The 23466-nt window shown below is 44.6% G+C and overlaps 2 protein-coding genes across 2 annotated transcripts in view; one reads left to right on the plus strand and one right to left on the minus strand.

Annotated features, from left to right (window-relative positions):
* Positions 1–1466: 1466 nt before the first annotated feature.
* On the minus strand, positions 1467–2114 carry LOC114050335 (basic proline-rich protein-like). Its single transcript, XM_027871939.1, has 2 exons — positions 1661–2114; positions 1467–1594 (listed from the first exon to the last, which is right to left on the minus strand). The coding sequence occupies exons 1-2, from the start codon at positions 2112–2114 to the stop codon at positions 1467–1469; spliced, it is 582 nt and encodes a 193-aa protein (XP_027727740.1).
* KAT2B (lysine acetyltransferase 2B) overlaps positions 2113–23466 on the plus strand; it is a 116674-nt gene continuing 95320 nt past the window's right edge. Inside the window, exon 1 of the mRNA XM_027872328.1 lies at positions 2113–2544. Within this exon, the coding sequence (XP_027728129.1) occupies positions 2113–2544 (432 nt within the window). The remainder of the gene's footprint in view (positions 2545–23466) is intronic.

A 23466-nucleotide genomic window follows, 5' to 3' on the forward strand; every position in this document is an offset into this window, starting at 1 on the left:
CTTTCCAGGGACAAGACTCACTGATTTCCTCATCTATAAAATGAGGACGATGATAGCAGCTACCTCCCAGGGTTGTTGAGAGGATAACATTGAAATATTTGCAAAGCACATTGCAAACCTCAAGTCGCTAAACTAATGCTAGCTATTATTCTTAAGGAATGCAAACAATCTGGTAAAATATACATATAAATTCCCTGTCCTACACCATGCACTTGCAAAAGATACGGAGAAATAATGAATAGTTTTAAAAGTAAATTTGGAAGGCAACTCAAAAAAAACCCCTCACCTGCATAAAGTCAATAAAATGTCCCAGTTCCATCTAATTAATGAAAAGCAATTAAAACTTTTTTTTCAAAAGCTTTCCCCATCCCAAATTAGTAGTAAGGCCCTGAAGATCAGGCACAGCGATAGTTTAGTGAAAAGGTCACCGGATAAAAACGGACACAGATGACTTCGTTTTTACTCTTGGCTCTACCTCTTGCTTTGCTGTGTGTCCTTGGGTAAGTGACTTCCCCTCTCTGGGCTCTAGTTTCTTCGGTTAAAGGAGTTTAGACTGGATGGTCGCCAACGTCCTTTCTGACCGAGATGCTTTGCTAGTTTTTTTTTTCTCTTTCTATGTTGCAGAAACTCTTTTAGCTCTGCATTCTATGTTGTATCATAAAGCCTCACTTCAAACAGTCTAGTAATTGACTTTTAAAGGCGTTGTGACAAAAAACCAAAAAGACAAACTTTTTTTTTCTTGTAAAGTGTAAATAGCCCCAGTTTACTTTTTCTTTTGTTAGCACAGTTTAGGAGTAGTCGAAAGAAGAACTTTTTCTAACCTTCCAATCAAGAATCGCAGAGCGGAAAAGTTGGCGCTTAAAAAAGAAAACAAGTCGTCTTTATTTTGGCTAACAACAAAGAGGAACATCTGTCCAGCTCGGTCGCATTCGAAATATTTGTTTCCGCTCCCTCTAGGGCTCAGAAAAAAAGCTGCGTGAAGCTGTCTCCCTTCCTGGTGTGGGTGTGTTTGGGGGGGAGGGTGCGGGGAGTGGTGGTGGTGTGTGTATGTGTATGTGTGTGGAATTAACTGGAGCCGGTAGGCACAGTGCCTAGGCCCCCTCTTGTAGCAAACGCACCCCCAACCCCGCCCTCCAGGGACCTGCAGTGCATGGGGTCCCGTCCCTGCTCGGCCTCGGCCCCCCCCCCCCCCGCAAGGCACCCAGCTCTACCCACTGGACGGGGTGGGGCTGACTGGGGAGCAGTGAGTTTACCACCCCCCCCCACTCCCCGCCGTGGGGCAGGGGACTCCCGAAGCCTTGGGTGCCTCCAGCAGGTGCCTGGGGATCTCAGCTCCGGGCTCTTTTCTCGCTCCGCCACCCTTCCGCTACGCCTCGCCCTCCGTCGGACAGCGCCACCCCCCCCCCCCCCCCCTCCGCCGAGCCCCGCCCACATCGCGGGCGCTCGGGGACCCAGGGAGACCCGGGTCATCCCCGCGGGGAGCGGAAGAGGAGCGAAGGTTTCAGGGAGGAGCAGCGGCCGAACACTCGGGCTGACCCACGCATGCACGCTCCGGGGCCCCCGGTGCTGAACATGTCCCTGGCTGCTGCTGCTCCTGCGGCGGCGGTGGCGGAGGCTGCAGCTGCTGCTGCTGCTGCTGCTGCGGCTGCTGCTGCGGGGCGCTGGCACAGAGCCCAATAGGGCCCCGGGGAGTAGACCCCGGGGGAAGGCGGGAGCGGCGGCCGCGGGGCCGCTAGTGCCCTCCCTCCGGGGGCAGCGGTGGCGGCGACAGCAGCAGCAGCAGCCGCAACCCCAGCCCTAGCTGCAGCTGCAGCAGCAGCAGCAGCAGCAGCAGCGGGCAGCCGGGGCTCGGAGCCAAAGGGGAGAGGAGCGGAGCGCAGCAGAGCCGCGCAGCTCAGCGCAGCGCAGGGCGCGGGGGAGGAGGGAGGAGAGAGGGGGAGGGGAACTCCGAGGGGGAAGGGAGCGGAGAGGGAGGCCAGGCCCCGAGGGGGGAGGGTCCCTCTCGCCCTCCCTGAGCCCAGAGGCGCCCAGGGAGACCCTGGCGGCGGCGGCGGCGGCGGCCACCACCACACTCCGCCTCCTCCTCCTCCTCCCGTGCTCCGCGGCGGTGGCATGTCCGCGGCTGGCGGGGCCGGGCCGGCCGGGGGCGGTGGCGGTGGTGGCGGTGGCGGCGGGGCTGGGGGGCAGCAGCAGCAGCAGCCGCCGCCCCCTCCCCCGCAGCCGCCGCCGCCTGTGCCTCTGCCTCCTCCTCCGCCGCCCCCGCAGGGATCCCCGGCCTCTGGGGGCGGACCGGCCCGGGCCGCGGCGTCCGCGGCCGCCGCCGCCGCCGCCGCCGCCGCTGCTGCTGCTGCTCCTGCTGCGGCCGTCCCTGCCCCCGTCCCGGCCGGCCCCGGCCCCGCCGCCTCCTCCGGGCCGGCCTCCGCCGAGAGCCCGGGGGTCGGCAGCGGCGCTTCTACGGCCCGGATCGCGGTGAAGAAGGCGCAGCTGCGCTCCGCTCCCCGGGCCAAGAAACTGGAGAAACTCGGCGTCTACTCCTCCTGCAAGGTAGCGTCCGCTTCACCTCACTGCCAGGGAGACCTGGGGAGCGGTCCTGCCCCCTCCCCCCCACCTCCCCGCGATTGTTGGCGGGGACTGGACGGGGCGCCCGCTGGGACCCGCTGCCTTCACTTCCCCGAAGGCCTCCCCCGCCTCTCCTTTCCTCTCCTCCCTCTCTGTGCTGCACCGCGGAAGTGCAGCTCTCGGGTGGATTGGATTCTTGGACTGCGTTGTGTGCGTGGGTGTGTTTATGTGTGTATGCGCGCGTGCATGGTGGAGGTGGAGGTGGAGGTGGAGGTGGGGGTGGGTGGGGTGGAGAAAGCTGAGACGGGAGGCGATTTTTGCTGTCTGGGGCCCTGGTGCGTGCGTGTGTTGGCTTCGGAGGGGGCAGCCGAGAAGTTGCTTCTCCGGATCTGTTTGACTGGGCCAGGAGCGGCTTTGCTGGTGGGGAGGGGGGGGCGAGTGAAAGAGTGGCTGGGGAGGGCGCGCCCGCGCGCTGTCCCCGGAGGACTGGCTTTCGGAGTCTGGCGAAGAGTGTTGCGTGTTGGTGTGGCCTGGGTAAGGGAGGGAGCGATCGGGGCGTGCGCTCGTGCCCTGCTTCTCCACTTCTCCAGTCGGGGAGGTGCTGCCAGCACTGACTGGCGGTCAGCAGCTGGGCGCTAAGGATTCCCGAGGGGGAGAGGCGGGGGAAGGGGCGGGACGCGGGAGGGAAGGAGGTAGCCTGGAGGATGGGTACGGCGGTCCGCCAAATTTCCAGTGCGGGGACTGGGTAGCGGGATGCCAGCACGCCTTATTTTTGCCTTCTTACGGGTGTGCTTAAAACCTTGCCCCAGATGTTGGGGTTGTGAACAGTTGGGCGGGTTGATAAGCTTGGCTGGGCTGGCTGCTGGTGGTGGTCTTAAGAATAAGACGCTTCCCTCTGCCTCTGCCCTCTTTCTCTAGTGCTCCACACCCCACCCCTGTCTATGGTCTGGGATCCTTTTCTGCCTTCCCTCCCTCTTTTCCCCCACTTCCCCTTCCCTCCCAAATCCAGATGTGGCTCAGGGTGGGGGCTGAATTCTGATCTTCGGGATAGTAGCCTCCGAGCTCCTGGAGGTCAGTGGCCCTTCGAACGATAGTCTTTGTTTTGACAGGGTGACAGCTGAAGAAGGCGGGTTTGTTGCTTCTTCAGCCTGTGACTGGAGTTGGCGGGGAGGGGGGAAGGACCAAACAGCACAGTGTTCTGGTTAATCACTCCCAAGCTGGGTACTTGGGAGCCAGAGCCCAGTTTCCTAGAATGGCTCGAGTTGGGTGGTAGGGCCAGATTCCAGCAAAGAACACAGTTGTTAATCTTAATGATTACCGGGGTATATTTTAAGTATTTCCAGGACCATCTTAATTTGAGAATCTAGCTGTGTCTCTTCCCCGGCCACAGGGTAAGCATGGCCAAGAGCTGGGATTCTAGGAGTTTAAAGTCCTCCGACATCGAGTTCAACTACCCTGGATCGACCTTCTCTCCCGAATTTACCCTACCCTCCTGCCCACCTGTGCGGCACATCACCCTCGATCTTCTCTTTCCAGTTTCTTATTTCAGTCTCCTGTTCTGAAGACTTTGATCACTGCCCCTCATGCTCAAAGTCAGTCTGAAACCTTAGGTTCCACTATGTGTGCTAGATTTTGAATGGGGGGGGCCTGGATTCAGATCTTGACTTTGCTACTTATTATTAATCAACAAGCATTTCTTAAGTGCCTACAATGTGCAGCATCACTGGATACTCAAGGAATCTCTGTGGCCCTTGTTGACAAATACGAAAAACAATGGAGTTGGACTAGATGATCTAAGGCCCCTGCCCCACCTGAAACCTATGAATCTAAGAACTTGGGAGCAGAAAGGGATCTATAAGGATAAAAAAAACCCCACATTGATTAGGGAGCTCCCAGAGCAGCTGCTCCTTCTCTGGCTCTTTTTCTGCCTAGTATACATAGGACTTTTCCTTTTTTTTTTTTTTTTTCAGGGAAGAGAATTAGTTTAGTAGGCAGTTAGGATGGATCTAAAACCATTGGAATGAATGAGAGCTGTGTGAATGAATCATTCAATTCAGATTGTATTTAAGAGTTTTAGGTACAATCTTAACTGAAGCATTGCATTTTAATCCAATTGAAGCTTGACTCTTAGTTGAAGCATTTAGCATCCCCTTACTCAAGCATTTAGCACCCCCTTACTGTGTTCCAGGGACTGTTTAGGTGCTGGCAATAAAAGAATTAAAAAACAAAACAAAAACAACTCATCAATTCAGGAAGCCTGTCTTTCAGAAGCCTCCCATCCCAAACGGTGCCAGTAAGGATACAAATGCCAGCCATGTCAGGTTAGACCTTAAGAGAGATGCACAAATGAACCAAGAGAATTTATAAGGGCCTCTCTCACTCTTATAATTCAGCATTCTCATGAATGCCCTTGATTTGTCCAGCATATAGAAAAGGGTCATTTACTTGTACATCTTTAAAAGGAGTCTAATTCTTCTCTAAGTGCCACTGCTTACAAAGGACAGAAGGGACAGCTTGGAACCCATTAAATACCAACCCCTTAGGCAATCTGGGAAGAAAAGAAAAGAAAGAGAGAATAGGGAATTGGAGGAGCAGAGGAAGAAACCAGTCAAAGACTCCTGAAAGAGATACTTTTATTTTCCTCTTTAGGTTCAAATGAAGAAGAAACTGGGCACTGACATTAGCCTGTTGCCTGCTTTTTCCTCCCCCCACAGGTAGGGTAGCCTACCACATCCCTCCTACAGAAAAGGAACTAACTTGTTTTGCAGGGCACAGGTGGAATTCTTTTGAATTGTGTCTTGGCAAAGGTATCTCTAGACCTTCACCCTAGCTCTTCTCTAGCTTTGTGAATCGGTCACCTCTCTACCCCAAGCTTCTGGTAGGAGAGATCTGGGTCAGTGATAGTGTGTCAAAATAGGGACAACTTGAGAAGTGATACCTTAGAGCGAAGTGGTTGGGAAATTTTAACTGAAATTTTTTGAGGCTAAACCAGGCAAAACACATTTTAAAGTTTGGTACCTTTTGTTTTTAGAAGTCATTTCTGGATATTCTGAGATCCCATCCCCACCCTTTCCCCCTTCCCCTTTAACAACAACAACAACAGAATCATTAAGGAACTCCAATGGGCAGAGTGTGGGCCATTTAGCACCTGGAATCTGACGGCATATGCCACAGTCTGTATCCATAGTTCCCATGTCTTTGGGTAAGAGGAACATTGTACATCTCTTCAGGAGGGGACTGACTTTATGGTTACTCTCTGTCCTTCCTATGTTCTAGGTCAGATTTTATGTGAAGATACTATGTCTCAGAAGCCTGAATAGAGCTTTACACAATTTGTGAATTGAGATCTTTATTTTATAATCCCCCCCCAAAAAAAAGTTTGGGAAAAGTAGTGGTTCAAGTCTAGATAAATACTGTGGAAGGGCTAGAAACGTACTTGTAATCCTTTCGAAATGTCGACAGCCACAAAATTTCCAGCAGTGTCCCAAATATAGGGTGTACTATCTCCTAAATTTAGCTTATTTTAAGTTTGAGTATGGCCTATGATCATTCCATTAGTGAGAGTAACATAAAAAATTGTAAGGGAATCTTTATTTGAATAAAAAGAAATATATATATCTGAAAGGCTCAATTTCCACAGTAAATCCGTCATGCAATAACAATTTCGCATAATTTTTAGGGTCTGTCTATATGAGACAGCCTAGCATGATGATAATATCTCATAGCCCTGGAATCAGGAACATACCAAGGTGAATTTATTAAATACTTCCTTTGCATCAGACTGCCTCTGCCTATGCTCATTCTGTCTTTATAGTGGTGGGCCAATGGCTGGTACATTTTCTCTCTACCTCTGGGAATTCCTTGTTTCCTTCAAAACTCTGCCCAAGGGACACTGGCTACAGGAAGCCTTCCCTGTCTAGACTCTGGTGGATTTTTACACTTGGCTTCACTGCTCTGGAACTCCTAACTGATTTCTCACCTTGGCCCAGGAAGTTCATAATTGAGACAGTCGCATCGTCCTTTAGGATCTCTTCCATCCTGGGATTCTGTCTTATCACTGCTGTCTGCCTCTCTGATGGAGGGTGGGGCCAGGATATCCAAATCTCTTTTTAAGGAAAGAGTTAGGTCCAGAGGTCTCATTTCTCATCTAGCTGCCCTACTCTGCCACTTCTCTGATTGACTCCTTCATTTTGCCTCCTTGCCTTTCTCCTCTTTCTCCTCTCCCCTCCCCAGCTTTCTTTTGTATTTTGTGGCCCCCTATTACAATGTAAGCTCCCTGAAGGCAGAAGCTGTTTTTCAATTTTTTTTTTATTCTATCCCAAGCACTTAGCACCATGCCTGACACATAGTAGGTGTTTGATAGATGTTTATTGACTAGCAGTCTGTCTCCTTCAAATCAGTGGAGGGAGTATTTTGACTGAAAGTTCCTTGGCACCCATGAAATCACAGATTTTGACCAAAAACCAAACAAACCACCAATCCAAAACAAAACCAAACAAAAAACTTCTTTACCTGTTTTTGCTTCCAAACAGATCTCATTTTAGGGATACAGTCTATATTTTGGCGTGGCTTCCATTAAGAGGGATAGGATAGCCAGCTACCCCATGGTATTAGTGGAAGCCTGTTTCGTTAGTAGGGGGCAATTTTTTTTTCTTTTTGCCCTTTTTGTTTTGCTTGGACCTGTGATTTCAGCATTATAGGGAATTCCTGGTGAGGAAAGGGGAACCCTGCAGATGGGTATTGGCACCATAGTTTGTAGTCTCAGACAACAGCCTGGCGGGTAAGGACCTGTGTTGAATGACATGACCTACTCAGAGCTATTATGTATGTATCAGAGACAGGACTTTAATGTGGGTTTTCCTCATTCCAAGAACAGTCCTTGTTACTGCTCCTTGCAGCAGCCTCTTTCATGTTTCACATTGTGCTTTTATCTCTGCCTTTTGTGGTGATAAGAATGATGATGATGATGGGTATTTTATGGTTATTGAATACCATTTTGCCTAGGTCATGTGCTAACTACTGTACTGAGAGGTAGACAGACATAATTTCTGCTCACTGGGCACTTCCCGGAGTGGGACAGGAAACACTATATCCAAACACAGGCACTAGACCAGAAATATTAAGACATGGTTGGACAGAAGGTACATATGTCATGGTTAAAATAACAAAAGTCTCTTCTAACTCTAACAGCTTATAAATCTGTATGGATACAGGTCAAGGGTAAGTGGATGGGAGCCAAGAGCAAGCCATATAACTTGTATAGAGCCTTGAGTAGACATTTAGATTTGTAATTTGTTCCTTATGAGAGCAAAGTTATTTTTAGGCTTAGCATACAATTCCAAGCGCTGTCTGTATTTTGAAGGAAATTATGCTGAGTGCCTTGTAGTACCATAAATATGTTTGAAGGATTCATAGTGGGGAAAGATGTTTTTAATGCTATTTGAAGCCTAAATATCTCTATAGAAACCTCCTTTTGGAAGTACTTTTTTTTAAAGATATGTGCACACATACATGAGATAAATTGATTGTTGACTTTTTATTGGAATGCAATATATTTAGTGCTCTCTCACATGTTTGTGTGTGCAAACTTAGAAAAGTTTCTTAGTACACACTATGGTTGCAGAGCCAGTTTTTTTTTTTATCCTTTAAAAAAAAAACAAACCTCTAGCCCTCAGCTTCTAAATCATTGCATAATTCTCTGAAGTCTAGTCATTTCTAGATAGCAAAGCAGCAGTTATCACACAACCAAAATCGTAGCAGGAAAATGTTTCCTTTGGCAGGGACAACAAAAAAGCATTTAGGAAAGCTGCCCAAATTTCTTTTCCCACAAACTTTCAAGGAAGATCTGGATCCAGTGCTTCTGACCCGTAAAGAATGTAACACGAAGCTATATGCAACTAAGGAGGTGTTTGCAGGTTCAGGCAGATTGACCTTGCCTTCAATGTGAGCTCCCAGGCTCCAAGAGGAGAGGAAACTCACACAGAAGTTCACATTTTTTTGGTGGGGCAGGGAGGAGCCAGGTGTGTTCATTTTACTACCAAGTAGGTGGCTTCAACACTATAATCTGTACATCTCGGGAAGATATAGGTATTTGGTGGGCAGCCCACTTTGATAAAATCTACTCTGAAATTAATTGCAAGACTGATCATAGATGTAAAATTAATAAAGACCTTAAAGGCCATTATGGTCAAACCCCTTGTATTTTAGTTGTGAGGAAAATAAGGACCAGAGGAGGAAAAGTGAATTACCCAAGGTCACACAAGAGTAAACTGGATAGTAAACTATGAGATTATGTAGAAAGCACTTTGGGACAAGGATGTTATGCTTTTTATCCGATTCTTTGATATAGAGAACTCTAGGAGTGGAAACCATTTCCATTGAAATCTGTGGATCATAAGATCGCAGATTTAGAGCTGGAAAAAGACCTTTGAGATCATCCCATCCAAATCTTATTTATTTATTTTGTGAGGCAATTGGGGTTAAGTGACTTGCCCAGGGTCACACAGCTAGTAAGTGTCAAGTGTCTGAGGCCAGATTTGAACTCAGGTCCACCTGACTCCAAGCCAGAGCCACCTATCTGCCCCTTTTTACGGAGGAGGATTAGAAACTGAGAACAAGAGAAGTTACAGCAAGTGGCAGAGCCATGATTCAAATTCAGGTTTTCTTACTATCTTACCATCCAAGACTATTTTAACTCTACTATTTCTTCCTTCTGGTCTGTAAAGAGTTTTCTGGGGCCTTAGAGATTAGGTGACTTCACCATGGTCACACATGGAGGCAACAATTGAACCAGATCTTTCTTTCTTCATGGGTGGCTAGAGGGCCGTTACCTACTAGGTCCATGCCATCTCCCTTCTTGTATGATGGTCAAATATTATTCTTCAAACACAGCATTGGATGTTTTGACTTAATATCAATGGACTCTGCCCACATCTTATTGCTTCAGGGGTAATAAGATTCAGTCATTTCAGTTCTCCACTATCACCTTGACAGTTTTTGACACTTCATCCTTTTGCAAAGTGCCATCACGTATGTCATTTCCTTTGATCTTGATAACACTTTTGTGAAATTGGTAGGGAAGGTATTATCAATCCCATTTCACAGTTGAGAAAACCGAGGTCCAGAAGATAAAGAACCTCCTCAGGGGCCTGTGTCTGCCTCATCATAGAGAATGCCTTAAAGTTAAGGTCTTCTCTCTCCAAAGAATTATTGTTATCATTATCATTAGTTTATAGTAGTATAGGTAATAATCTTCTTGATAGTTATGAACTCCCATTGAATTACTGGTATGCAAGAAAGGTAATGTGATACATCTTGTGTGTCCCTGGATGCTTGACAGGCCCCTAGTATCCATATGCTCAAGTGTATGGTGATGCTCTGAGATCCTAGATTGATAGCTGGAAGCCACATCAGAGGCTATCTAGTACAACCCTCTCATTTTACAGTTGAAGAGAACCGAGGCCCAGGGAATTGATTTGCCTCATATCACTCAGGGAATGAGCATAAGTGAGACTCACAGAAGAAAAGTGACTTGTCCAGGATCACACAGGTCGTAAGTGACTGAGCTGGGTACTAAACCCAGGTCCTGTGACTCCAGTTGCACTCTCCACTATATCTTGCTGCCTTGAAGAAGGCTGACTCTGGAGGTTTTTAAGCAAAAATTGCTTTTTTTTTTCCTCATCTGTTATTGAAGGGCTCTTGTTTAAGTACAAGATGGCCTCAGGTCCCTTCCATCTTTGAGATTTAGTACAATTTCACATGGTGCCTTTGCTTCAAGTGGAGGTGGGTGGTTGGGTGAGGAGAGAAGCATCCTTATTGTTATAAAGCTGACCATTTGCCATAGGCAATGTTCAGTTTCATTCAGGTCATCAATTTCTGGTCATATAATTTCTTTGTCAGACCACTCGTGGCAACTTACTATTAACTTCTGATTTTCCTGGGTGCAAAAGTTCAGGCAGGAATATCTATGGGTCGAATGAGGACCAAAAGTCCTTGAGGTGTTGAAAATGATTTGTGTAGTGTTTTGTCCTTCCTTTTCAAAACACACCTTCCCACACATTTCCTCTTCATCCTCACAGGCTGTCTGATGTGTGGGTAGTAGTGTCTGAAAGATGAGGAAGCTGAGAGTCATGGAGAGGTTAAAGAGGTGCCCACTGCTGGGTTATGAGGCACCGGCTGAGCTGGGACTCAAGTCATACAAGGTTCCTGGACTAAATCCAGTGATCTTTCCACTACGGTATAAGAATAAAAAAAAAAAAAAAGACACGAAGAGGTATCATGCTAGTATAGTTTAGAAGACAAGACTACTGAACTGCATTCTCATCGTTTTTTCTGGTGTTATTACCCATTGGACCTTTGGCACAATTCAGTTTAACAAACACTCTGGGCCTCAGTTTCTTTTATAAATTGGGGGTAATTAAAACATGTTTTATGCTTTATAACATAGTCATTTCTGGCAGTGACAACCCCCCTCCCTGCAACCCAGTGAGTCCTCCCTCGTAATAGAAGGGTGAAGTACCAGTCATATCAATTGTTTTAATCGATACAGTAATTTAAAAAAATAATTAAAAATTTTCCCCATAATTTTACTATTATTGGCTATTTCTATCTCTGTAAATATGCTTTGAATACAAATAACTATGGGCAGATATAATTCTACTTTGAAATAAACATTTTCATCCTACTATCTTTAGGTAAAGGGAAAGGGATAAGCATTTACATAGTACCTACTATGTGCCAGGCACTCTGCTTTACAAATAATTATGTCATTTGATCTTCACAACAACCCTTCGAGGTAGGTGCTGTTATCATCTCCATTTTACAGTTGGGGAAAATGAGACAGACAAAGGTCAAGTGACTTGCTCAAGGTCACTTAGCTAGTAAGTATCTGAGAATGGATGTGAACTCGAGTCTTCCTGACTCCAGGTCCATCATTCTACCACTGCCATCAAATAGCCTCCTGTATTTGCCTCCTTGACAGCCTGGTGTTTCAATCTATTTTTAAATTCAGGTCCTTTTAGTGTTAAATAAAATGAGTAACATGGTAGTATTGTATAAGCAACATTCTACCCATAGTTCTCCCACCACTCTTCTGAAAGGAGGGAAGTACACATTCTTTATCCCTCTCCTTGGCCACTTATTACAGTTACTCACTTTTTTGCCTTGTTTTGGTCTATGCCACTGTGTATATTAATTCAAGTCTTTCCGTGTTTCTCTGAATCCTTCATGTTCATTTTTATAGTGAAATAATATTCCATTACAATGATATACCACAAATTATTCAGTCATTCCTAGTCCTTAGACACCTGTTTTGCTACCCAAAAAGGTATTGCTATGATTGGCATACATGTAGGGTCTTTCTTCCTGTTTTTGACTTCTGTGGAGTATAGACCCAGTAGTGGACTATCTGGGTCAAAGGATATGTACAGTTAGTGACTTTTTAAAAATTCCAAATGATTTCCCAGAATGAGCACAATTCTACCAACAATGCATTAGTTTCAGGGGCAGCTAGGTGGTGCAGTGGATAGAGCTCCAGCCTTGGAGTCAGGAGGACTTGAGTTCAAATCCAGCCTCAGGCACTTGACATTTACTAGTTATGTGACCCTGAGCAAGTCACTTAACCCCGATTGCCTCATCAAAAAGCAAAAAACAAAAAAACAACAACAACAACAAAAACCACCAATGCATTAGTTTCCTTTTTTATCTCTCAGGTCTTCCAATACTGACTATTTTGATCTATTGCCATGTTTGCTAATTTTTTTAACAAAATATGAAGTGAAAATTAAAATTTATTTTAACTATCATTTCTCTCATTGGTGACTTAGAGGAATCTTTCATGTGATTGCAGATAATTCGTGATTCTTCTTTTGAAAACTTCTCATATATTTTTGACCACTTCTCCACTGGGGAATGGCTCTTGGTTTTATATATGTTTGTATTAATTGCTTATATATCAGTTGGTCTGAAATTGTCATAACTATGGTCTGAAGAAAAATGAGAGGTAAAATACATTAAATGCTTTGAGATCCCTGGGGAAAAATGCACTACTGAATATCTTAAACACACACACACACACACACACACACACACACACACACACACACACGGAAAACAATTCAACTTTATAAAGGCAATTTGTATTATTACTGTAAATGCTTTGAATTTCTGCTGTGATTCTATAGAACAGAATTCCCCATTTAAAAATTCTTCTTTCAGAGTAGTTCCTGTACATGTACCAAAATTATACAATGTGCTTTGAGAGTGGGAAGAGTAGCAAGAGCTTTGGGTGCCTTTCTAATTATTAATATCAATTAAGGCATAAAACAATGTGCTCATAAACGGTATTGACAGCCCTCAGTCAGGATTATATTATATTATAACCCGGCATCCAGACTTGTGGATCCCCTGCATGTTTCTGGTTGTTACTTGCATTACACAAATGGAAGAGAAGGTGGGAACAAGGCCCTCCCTCTCCTGTTACTCATATTCCTCTCTCCATACCTCACCCGGGGTTCTGTACCCAAGAGGTGCTTAATAAGTATTTTTCTACTTCATCAAGTGAAAATGTGAGTTAAGAACTGTAATAATCACTTTGGTGTATAGTACCTGGTAGTTGCAAGAAATGTAATCACAGGCCAAGGTTGTAGGTATATCTTCAGTGATCTGAGTATGATACGTGGAGCTAGTTATAGTCTGTTCCATATACTAATCAATCAGCAGTTATTGAGTGCTCACACCATGACTTGGCTCTAGGAGATGTAATTGATTCTATAAGGATAAGAAAAAGACAGTAGCATCCCAGTGTGACTAATAATGGAGGTGGCTATAATTTGCGTTGGTCATAACAAGTTAATGTTGAAGTGAGATGGCAGGGTACCAGGAAACAGTTGAGGCCTGTGATAGAGCCAGGCAGCAATTGCCCACTTCATCGTGTAACCCTTGAGGATATGATCTCCTCAGGGACTCAGTCAAATGAACATTTACTAAGCATCCACTCTTGCTATCTGCCCTGTTAGTGCCATGGCCACCCCTGTCCTCCCTATCTCACCTTCCTGGCTCACTCTCACCCCCGTCACCAATCTGTTGTCAAATCCTGTCAATCTTACCTTCATACAGTCTCTCATGTACACCTCCTGTTTTCTGACACTACCACCACCCAGGCACAGGCTGTCATGGCCTCATACCTGGGCTATTGCCACAGCCTTCTGATTGGTCTGGTGCTTCAAGTGTCCCGTCATGCAGTCCATTAGTTGTCAGTGCAGGTCTGAGATCTGACCGTGTCATTTCCCTATTTAGTAAACTTGGGTGGCTCCCTATCACCTCCAGAATAAAATTGAAAAGCTCCCCTTTGGCTTTTAGAGCCCTTCATAACCTGGCCACTTCCTAGTTTTCCAGGCTTCTGACACCTTACTCCCCTGTACGTACCCTTATGATCCAGTGATACTGGTCTCTTTGCTGTTGTTCACTTATGACACTCTATCTTCCGACTTTTCCAGCATTTTCCCTGGCTTTCTCCACAGGCCTGGAATTCTTGCCCGGCTCCATTGGCTTCCTTCAAGTCCCAGCTAAAATCCTACCTTCTATGAAAAGCCTTTCCTGATCCTTCTTAATACTAGTACCTTCTCTTGGTAGATTATCTCCAGTCTATGCTGTACATATCTTTTTTTATACGTAGTTGTTAGCTGGCAGCTAGGTGACTCAGTGGATAGAGCACTGGCTCTGTTGTCAGAAGACCTGAGTTCAAATGTGGCCTCAGGTACTCACTAGCTACATGACCTTAGGCAAGTTAACCTTAATTTGCCTTAATGTACTGGAGAAGGAAATGGCAAATTACTCTATCATCTTTGCCAAGAAAACCCCAGATGGGTTCATGAAGACTCAGCACAGCTAAACAACTTCAACTCTTCAATTAAACTGAGAAGGGAATGAGGGTGAATTAACCCTTTTTTGTATCATGGGTCCCTCTCCCTTTGGCAAGGGTGGTCCTTTGAGCCCCTCTCAGAATAAGGATTTTTTTCTTTTTAACAAGAGACTTTTAAAATTCTTTTTGTCTTTAGTTCTTTCCCTTTCTTTATATTCTCAGTGCTCACCACAATACCTGGCACATAGCAGGCATTGAATAAACTCTGCTAAGTGCTAAAAGGGCTTGTTCTTTCACCTTGTTCCATCCATGACATGTAAATAATAAATGGAGGCATTCAGAGGACTTCACCCCCAGGAAAGCTCCCAACTTTGCACTGGACATCCTCCATGGTGATGGAGGCCAACCTTTGGCTGGCCCATTGGCTAAATGGAATGGACCCTGTCCTCACAGTGGGGTTATAACAGATGCACAATAGTAAATAATATCATTTCAGGAGGTAAAGAGAATAACTGGATACCTGAGGAAGGTTGTGACCAATGTGGTGACTTGGGAGCTAAGCCTAGTGGTGAGGGGATATGGTCTGGAGAGCACTGGATTTAGAAACCTAGGGCTCAAATCCTGCCTCAGTCATTGAATCCCTGTATGACCTTGGGAAATTTCTCTGGGCCTAAATTTCTTTATTTGCAAAATGAAGATCTTGGAATCAATGACCCTTAAGGTCTCATCACCTTAATATTTTGAATCCTTGTTCCCATCAGGCTCTGCTGGTGTAGAAATGATTCCTTTTAGTCATTTCACCTTTTCCAACACCAAAAAGCTGTCCGTGGCTTATTCCTTTAGCTTTGGTTGTGTGGGAGGTCCTGATCTGCTCAGTTGTTTGTGGGAGATCATCAGTTATCTTTCCTTAGCATCACCAATTATAGAATAGACTTTAGAGACCACCATCAGTTCATGGGGTCTGCAAACGTGGTGTTGAAAATCTTTTGATAAGTGGTTTCCTTTGTAATCTAATGCTTTTTACTGCATGCATTTAAGACTTATTCTAAGAGTTATTCTCCAACTGATAGCAGGTAAGAATGAATATGAATAGGCAATTTTTAGAGGAAGAAATCAAAACTTTTGATAGCCTTATGAAAATCACAAATAATTAGAGAAATGGAAATTAAGTAACACTGAGATTCCACTTGGCACTCATCAGATTAGCAAATGCTAGAGGAGATGTGGTATATCAGGTACCCTAATGCACCGTTGGTGGAGCTGTGAAATAGTCCTACCATTGTGGAAAGCCATTTGGAAGCATGTGCGGAAAGTGATTAAAATGAGCATGCCCTTTGACCCAGCAGTACCACACTACTAGGGCTATACCCTAAAGAGATCAAAGAGGAAAAGGACTCATGTCAAAAATATTTATAGTCGCTCTTTTTGTGGTGTCAAACAGACATCAATTCTGCATCAATCACGGAATGGCTAAACAAATTATGGTATATGAATATGATGGAATACTATTGTGCTGTAAGAAATGCAAAGTGGAGTGAGCAGGGCAGAAGAACATTGTACCCAGTAACAGCAGTATTATAAAGATAATCATCTTGGAAAGACTTAGTAACTTTCAGAAACATAATTAACCAACCACACTTCCAATGGACTAATGATGAAAAATGCTCTCCACCTCCAGACAGAGAACTGATGGACTCAGAGTACAGATTGAAGTGTATTTTTTTCTGTCTTTTTCTTGTCTTTTTTGGAGGAACATGGCCCATGTTGAAATTAGTTTTGTATGACTATGCATATTTGTAATAGGTTTTATTTTTATTGCCTTCTCATTGGGTGGAGCAGAGAGTAGAGAGAGGGAGAATTTGGAACTAAAGACAAAAAGAATTTTAAAAGTCTCTTGTTAAAAAGAAAAAAATCCTTATTCTGAGAGGGGCTCGAAGGACCACCCCTGCCAAAGGGAGAGGGACCCATGATACAAAAAGAGGTTAATTTACCCTTACTCTTCTAGTACACAGTTTCCTTATCTGTATATCAGGAATAAAAATACCTTTCCACAAATTTGAAGGGTATAGTAAAGATAAAATGAGATATAAGTTTTGCAAAAGTGCTTTGGAAAGCATACACAAATACAGATTGTTATAGTGAAGGGTGAGTTTTAGGAAGATAGATGTGGTTCTAGTGATTTGGGGGCAATTGGAATCAAGAAGATGAGTTGAGGGCAGCTAGGTGGCTCAGTGGATAGAGTTCCAGCCTTGGAGTCAGGAGGACCTGAGTTCAAATCCGGCATCAGACACTTGACATTTACTAGCTGTGTGACCCTGGGTAAGTCACTTAACCCTGATTGTCTCACCAAAACGCAAGAAAAAAAAGGATGAGTTGAGACACTGTTGTAATAATTTAGGCATGAGGTCACAAGGTTGGCAGCAGATAGTGAATGGAAAGGAAGGGCTGAGTCTGAAAGGCATTTTGAAAGAAAGCCAACAGGAAATTTTGGTTCTGTGTGTCTTGGGGTGAAGCCTCTCGAATGGGAAAATACAGGGAGCATTGATGAAATGAGGCTGCTGAGAAGACAGAGCTGGCTAGGGGCAATGGGGAGAAGACTGGTCTGTCTCAGTACATGTTCAGTCAAAGTATTCTGGAGGTAGCTGAAAATGTGAGGTCAAAACTCAGGAGGGAAGTTTAGTTAATAGAAATAACTAATGTTGACTTAGACTTACTATGTGCTAGGCACTGTGCTAAGTGCTTTACACTTGATATCTCACTTGATCCTCACAATAACCCTGAGACATGGGTACTGTTATTATTCTCATTTTACAAATGAGGACACTGAGATAAACTAATTAAGGGACTTGTCCAAGGTTTCATACCAGTGTCAGTAGGATTTGAACTCAGGTCTTCCTAACTCCAGACTGGACACTCTGCCACCTAACTGCCCCTACTTTAGTCTGGTTATATTTGGTGATTGTTAGTAGAGATAGAAATGAAAATTGGTAAACAACCAGATGAGTGTTGTTTGCCAAGGGGATGCTCACAAAATACAAGGCATCATCTTTTAGTGGCTGCTCGCCAGGGCTGTCCAGATGATGTCAGAACATTGAGCTGAAAAATAGGACATTTCAGCCAATCAACAGTTGTTGGTGAAAACCAACCAGTTTGTCAGCTTTTTCTCCCTCTTTATTTCAGCGCATTAATTCTACTGAGTAGCTGTTTTGACACCATGTGAGTATAACCCGAGATTTCTTTGCATGTCAAGGAGTGAATCGAAATGCCAAGAGATGCCAGGAATTCTCTGTCCTAGGTTTTGGCTTCCAAGGCACCCTCTTCTCCTGTTTTCTCACTGACTCCAACTCACTGTTGAATTGCCATGAAGTATTTCAGGAGGCTAGGCTTATCTTGGTTCCAGCCAAGAGGCATGGGGATAGATCAGTGGGCCCAGGAACTCTGCTGAAGCATAAGCCTGAATGGTTTGGCCCAGACCTAGGCCTTCCTGATCTCTGGACGACGGAAGCCATTTGGGCTCCCACCCTGAAGATTAGGGTTTACTTTGGGACGGTCAAAACGTCCTGGAGTAAGCCAGGCATAACCTATAATTAGCCAACTCATTCGAAGTCAGAAGTTTATTTTTTTCTGGACAAGTAACACTTAGTGAACTCTGTCATTAGAGTAAAAAGAGCATGGCTCCCACTGAAGAACACTGCTCCTACGTTCCAGGCTCAAACCAAAAGGAGCCATGGGCCCTGATTGACTGCTTCCCAGCTACAAGAGCTAGAGATTTTGAGAAGTGCGGAACAAGCAAGATGAATTAGAGCCTCATCAGGAAGGCTCCCTTGTCTTTAGAAATTGAGAGCAGGAGAGAAAAGGTTTAAGCTATATTAAAACTTGATGAAAACCGTGCGTGTACCTCCCACTGTATGGAACAGACATACTTGAGCAAAACTGCTTCAGAAGTGGTTTCCTTCAAAGTAAATTAGTCTATGGAGTGAAGAAAGCAGCCCTAGAACTCTGCTAAAAGGCAGCTGAAATCAGATTGGTTGCAGTAACCAATCTTAGTCCTGAGAACAGTTGATGAAACAACTGCCCTTGTCAGAGAGATGGAGGGGCCCATGGATGCAGATGTACACGCTATCAGATGGGTTGTTTTGTCAGACAGTTATTTAGCTTTTTTGCTTTGTTTTAAGGAGGGAAGATATATTGGGAAATTACTGGGATGGGAAAGGCATCAATAAGACTTTTTCTTTTAAGCATGGCCTATTTTTACATTGAGTTCTATTATAACATAGAAGTACATTTCCATTCAACAGAAGGAGTGGAAAGCTTTTGGAAGGAAAAGCCAAAAATATTCTGTCTGGCTCTATAGAGTACTTTGTATTAGAATAGATCAATAGTGGTTTGCCTGCTAGCAGTTAACGGCGTCTTCCCTTCTAAGATTACCCTCCATCCACCGTATACGTTCTGTGTTTGCCTACTTATTGATATTATCTTATTAGATTTAGAGCTCCTTGAGAATAAGGGCTGTTTTTTACCTCTCTTTGTGTCCCCAGCACTTGGCCCATAGTAATTGCTGCGGGGGGCAGAGCCAAGATGGCAGAGTAAAAGCAGTGACTTGCTTGAGTTCTCCCCCAAATCCCTCCAAATACCTGTACATAATGGTTCTAAACAAATTCTAGAGCAGCAGAACCCACAAAAAGACAAGAGTGAAACAAATTTCCAGCCCAAGACAACCTGGTTGGTTGGTTGGAAAGGTCCATAGTAATTGCTGCTTAAATGCTTTTTGATTGATTGTCATCAGCTAGAAAACTGAAACTGTTTAAAAAGTGTGGAAAGTTTCCTTCTCTTTTGTGAAGGGCCATCAATGGAGGTAGAGCAGTTAGTATTTACTGTGGAGCATCATTCCTCTTCCCCTCTATTCATTTCATCTTTAAATGTTCTGGTTGCAGCATCAATGAAAAGATGGGAAAGGTGCCTGTTAACACTTGGCTCTTTCCTACCCTTTTGGAGGCTGTCCTAATGGAAGGAGTTGGCCCATCCAGGTTTTAAGTGGTTTATAGCTAGCTGTACACGAGCAAGCCATCACAGGCTTCTGATGATGCCATTTGGTCCCTAAGAGCCTGAGGTTTTCCACTGCTACTCAATAAATGGGTAATACCCTAGAGTAAGGTTTCCAGGGTATTCTGTGGATTTATGGGCCTCACAGCATGAAGCTGGTTAGATGGGTTATACAGTCTGTTCCTGTGGAGGGAATACCCACATCACCAAGATCATGGAACCATTGAAGTAATGAATCTAATATCCTTGTTAGAATATTAATGGCCTTATCAACATCCACAAGGATACTAATCTTTACTCATATTGATAAGCCTTTAAGTCTCTGGATTGAAGCTGCTTTGTTTTATGACTATCATTTATAGGCAGTGAAAAGAAAACTGTACATAGGAAGGTCCCCAGGCTGTTGATCATAGACTGAGAGATGGAAGGAACCAGAGAGGGCTTTAATTCCACTGCCCTCATTTCATTGCCCTGGAATTGAGGTGCCCAGGGAGAGGTTAAGTGACTTAGCTGGAATCTGAACCCAGGCCCTCTGATTCCAAATACAGTACTCACTGCCTCATAAATATGGGAGCTGTTTGCATATGTACAGTATACTAAATTCAATGGAGCTTCATGGAATCTGGCCTTGCAGGGTTGGAAGGGTCCACAGAAGCCACCCATTCAAACCATACCTGAAAAAAGAATCACCACTAGAGTGTAGCTGATGAGTAGTCATCCTGCAGGCTCTACTTGAAGGCCTCCAATGGGGGGGGTGGGAGAAAGGGGTGTCCTGATCCTCCCAAGGTCCCCCTGATCCATTTGTGACTATTCTGGGAAGATGCGAAGTTGTTTCCCTCAGATCAGCCCTTTGTAACTTCTCCCCATTAATGGCTCCTGGTTCCATCTTCCAGAACTAAGCAGAATAAGGCTGATGCCTCTTGGCAGTGCAACCCTAAAGACTGATGGAAGATGCATATTTCCCATTTCATCCTTGTATGGCATGCTTTTGTTGTGGGTTCCCTTCTAAAAAGAAACTATCCAAAACCAATGAAAACATCATTTTAGAATTCTAAACAATGGGCGTTTAAAAAATTTTTGTCAACTTGACAGTCGTCAACAAACACAAAAATTTAAGATGCAAAGAATAGAGATGAGGCTCATAAGAAACTGAACTTCTCTAATGGTTTTTTTTTCCATTTTTTATTTTATTTTATTTTATTTATTTATTTTTGCTTAGGCAATTGGGGTTAAGTGACTTGCCCAAAATCACACAGCTAATGTTATGTGTCTGAGACTGGATTTGAACTCAGGTCCTTCTGACTCCAGGGCCGATGCTCTGTCTACTGTGCCACCTAGTTGTCCCTCTTGCTACTTTTCCTGCCATATCTCTCACTCCATACCAATCCATCTGCCTCCCCCTTTCTTTGGGTAGAATCCCTGCTCTAGAACAAGTCCGTGTATACCAGCCAAGCAGACGAATGCATCAGCAACACTGGAGAATGCACATCCAATTTTGTGCCTCTGATCACTCACCTCTTAGGCCAGAAGGTGGAGTAACCCTTTCATGACTGGTGTTCAGCAGGCCGCATTGGTTGCTGCTTTGGTTATTAGAGCTCTGAGGGCTTACCTTGATTGTTCTGCAGGACGCCCTGGTTTCTTTCCATCTGGACATCATCCAAAACATCTTCACACCCATCGTACTCATCACCAACCCTGCTGTTCATGCCTGTTTGCTTTTCATCTCTGTCATTGAGCTTCTAACTCTTTTATTTAGCTAGTCATTTAAGCAACTTTATTCTTATTATCATCTTAATTGAACATCATATAATAGTAATGTGCTAATAATATAAACGTGGCACTTCAGCCATTGCAAAACATTTTGTATACATGATCTCATTGATCCCCACCGCCAAGTGTTATTAGCATGATTTTTACAGATAGGGAAATTGAAGTTTGGAGAGATGTGGTGAGTTGCCAAGGGCACATTTATCTTCTGTGGCTGGCAGGTTTCAGATCCTGGCCCAGTTTTTCTGCCTCCAACTCCAGGACTCTTTCTCCTCTTCTGCAGTTGCTTCTTTGCTGCTGGCCTTACCTGCATTCTCCCATTATAAAAAAGACTAATAGATTCACTGGGCCTTTAATCCAGCTCCCCTAGTTTTCTGTCCCTCATAGTGAGCCTGATTGAAACTGACTTGTGGCCTCTTTCTTTGCCTAGTAGGAAGCTCCATAATCTGTACAGACCTGCCCTTTCTGCCCTAGGCACTTAATATAGTAATTGGCCAGGAAGATCATCCCTAAAATAGACAGGGGGTCTCAAGAAAGATGCTTTGGGAAGGCTGCTGCTTGCATGCCCTTCCTCTCCCCCACCCTCCTTTGAGAGGTCCTTGAGATAGCAGCAATACTGGCTGATTAAGGAGAGATGGGGAAAATGTCTTTCAAGGGGAGACCTGTCTTTGCTTTTTTTGTCAGAAAAGGTGGTAATACTGATGTAGACTAATTAAGGTGGCACAAAGGGTATTTCAGGAGGGCAAATACGGGAACATGTATCATCTTGCCTATTACATGGAGAGTCAGCTTATCATCTCTAAAAGACATGAAAGTCTTGAAAATGTTCTACTTAGCAAAGGGGGAAGTTTTATGCACAAAAATATCCTTTAGAAGATGATTCATATTTTTAAAAAAATTAAAAATATTTTGCAATCACATGAAATAAAGTGGAAAAGGGGGCCAGAACTCAGAAGACTCCAGTTATCCCAATACTATAATTTATAACAATATAATTTAACATGCATTTATTATGTACCTACTATATATGTGTAAGGGACAGCTAGGTGGTACAGAGAATAGAGTACCAGGCCTGAAGTCTGCAAGACTCATCTTCCTGAGCTCAAATTTGGCCTCAGACACTTACTAGCTCTGTGACCCTAGGCAAGTCACTTAAATGTCCTGAAGAAAAAAAAGATATGTATGCTAGGCACTAGAAAGAGGTACAAAGGTAAACTGTCCCTTTCCTTCTAGGTGCTTAAATTCTTTGAGGGGTGGGGGTATGGAGTGACTATTGAATACAAACAGATAGGTGTATCCTAGATAATAACATCCACAGATAAGTATGGATAGGATAATTTGAGGAGCAGTGAACTCAACAGAAGCTCAATAAAGGCCTCCGGGAGGAGTGGTACCTGAGCTAAGCCTTTGAGGAAGCGCAGGGTTCTCAGAGAGACATGAGGAAGGAATGCTTTTCCAGGTCCAACCTAGGTTATAGCTTATACAAATACCCAGAGAAAATTCTGCATTCAGGAAAAAGCAGGTCATCTACTGTTTTAGCTGGATTAGAGAGAGAGAGAGAGAGAGAGAGAGAGAGAGCTCAAAAGGAAAAAAAAAATAATCTTGGGGGTGGGAGGTGGGGATGCTGTGGAGCCAGATCATGTCAAAGGCTATAAATGTCAGTCTGGGGAGTCTGAGGCGAGAGGGTTGGGAAGCCTTCTGGACAAGAGAATGACCTGGTCTGATGTGTGCTAAGAAAGATGAGTCTGGTGGCTAGGTAGAGGTTGAACTGAGAGGGGAAGCACTGGGAGCCAGGAGTTCAATTCGGTTGTGGCCTAGGGTGATGAGGGCCTAAAATATAGGGATGACTGAGTAGAGAGAAAGGGGCATCGGAAGGTAGAATAGACTGGATATGGGGAGTGGGGGAAGGGGAAGGGTCTTGGATGCTGCTGATGGTGCATACCTGAGCCACTGGAAGGGTGGTGGTGCCTTGGACAGAAATAGGAGGGGAGTGGCTTGAATATTGAAGACAGACTTCACTGTGGGTAGGTTGAGTTTTTGATGCTTTCTGGACACTGAGTTGGAGGTTCTGACAGGCCTGGAGTTGAGAAGAAAGGCAACGTCCCTGACTGTGGGGTGGGGAGCCCTCCTAAATGAGGGGGATGGAACAAGTGAGACCCAGGAAATGCTGAGCTTGGCCTCGTCAGAACTCTGGCCCTCCTCCTCCTTCTCCTCCTCCTCTTCTTCTTCCTCCTCTT

This window comes from Vombatus ursinus, unplaced genomic scaffold (assembly GCF_900497805.2).
Source record: "Vombatus ursinus unplaced genomic scaffold, bare-nosed wombat genome assembly UNPS02014799.1, whole genome shotgun sequence".
Taxonomy (NCBI): domain Eukaryota; kingdom Metazoa; phylum Chordata; class Mammalia; order Diprotodontia; family Vombatidae; genus Vombatus; species Vombatus ursinus.

Excerpts from the sequence above, each read along its gene's own strand:
- LOC114050335 (XM_027871939.1), bottom strand. The coding sequence starts at position 2,114 with ATGCCACCGCCGCGGAGCACGGGAGGAGGAGGAGGAGGCGGAGTGTGG. Across the intron at positions 1,595-1,660 it reads CTATTGGGCTCTGTGCCAGC|GAGCAGCAGCAGCCAGGGAC; the intron begins GCCCCGCAGCAG and ends CCGCCGCCGCAG.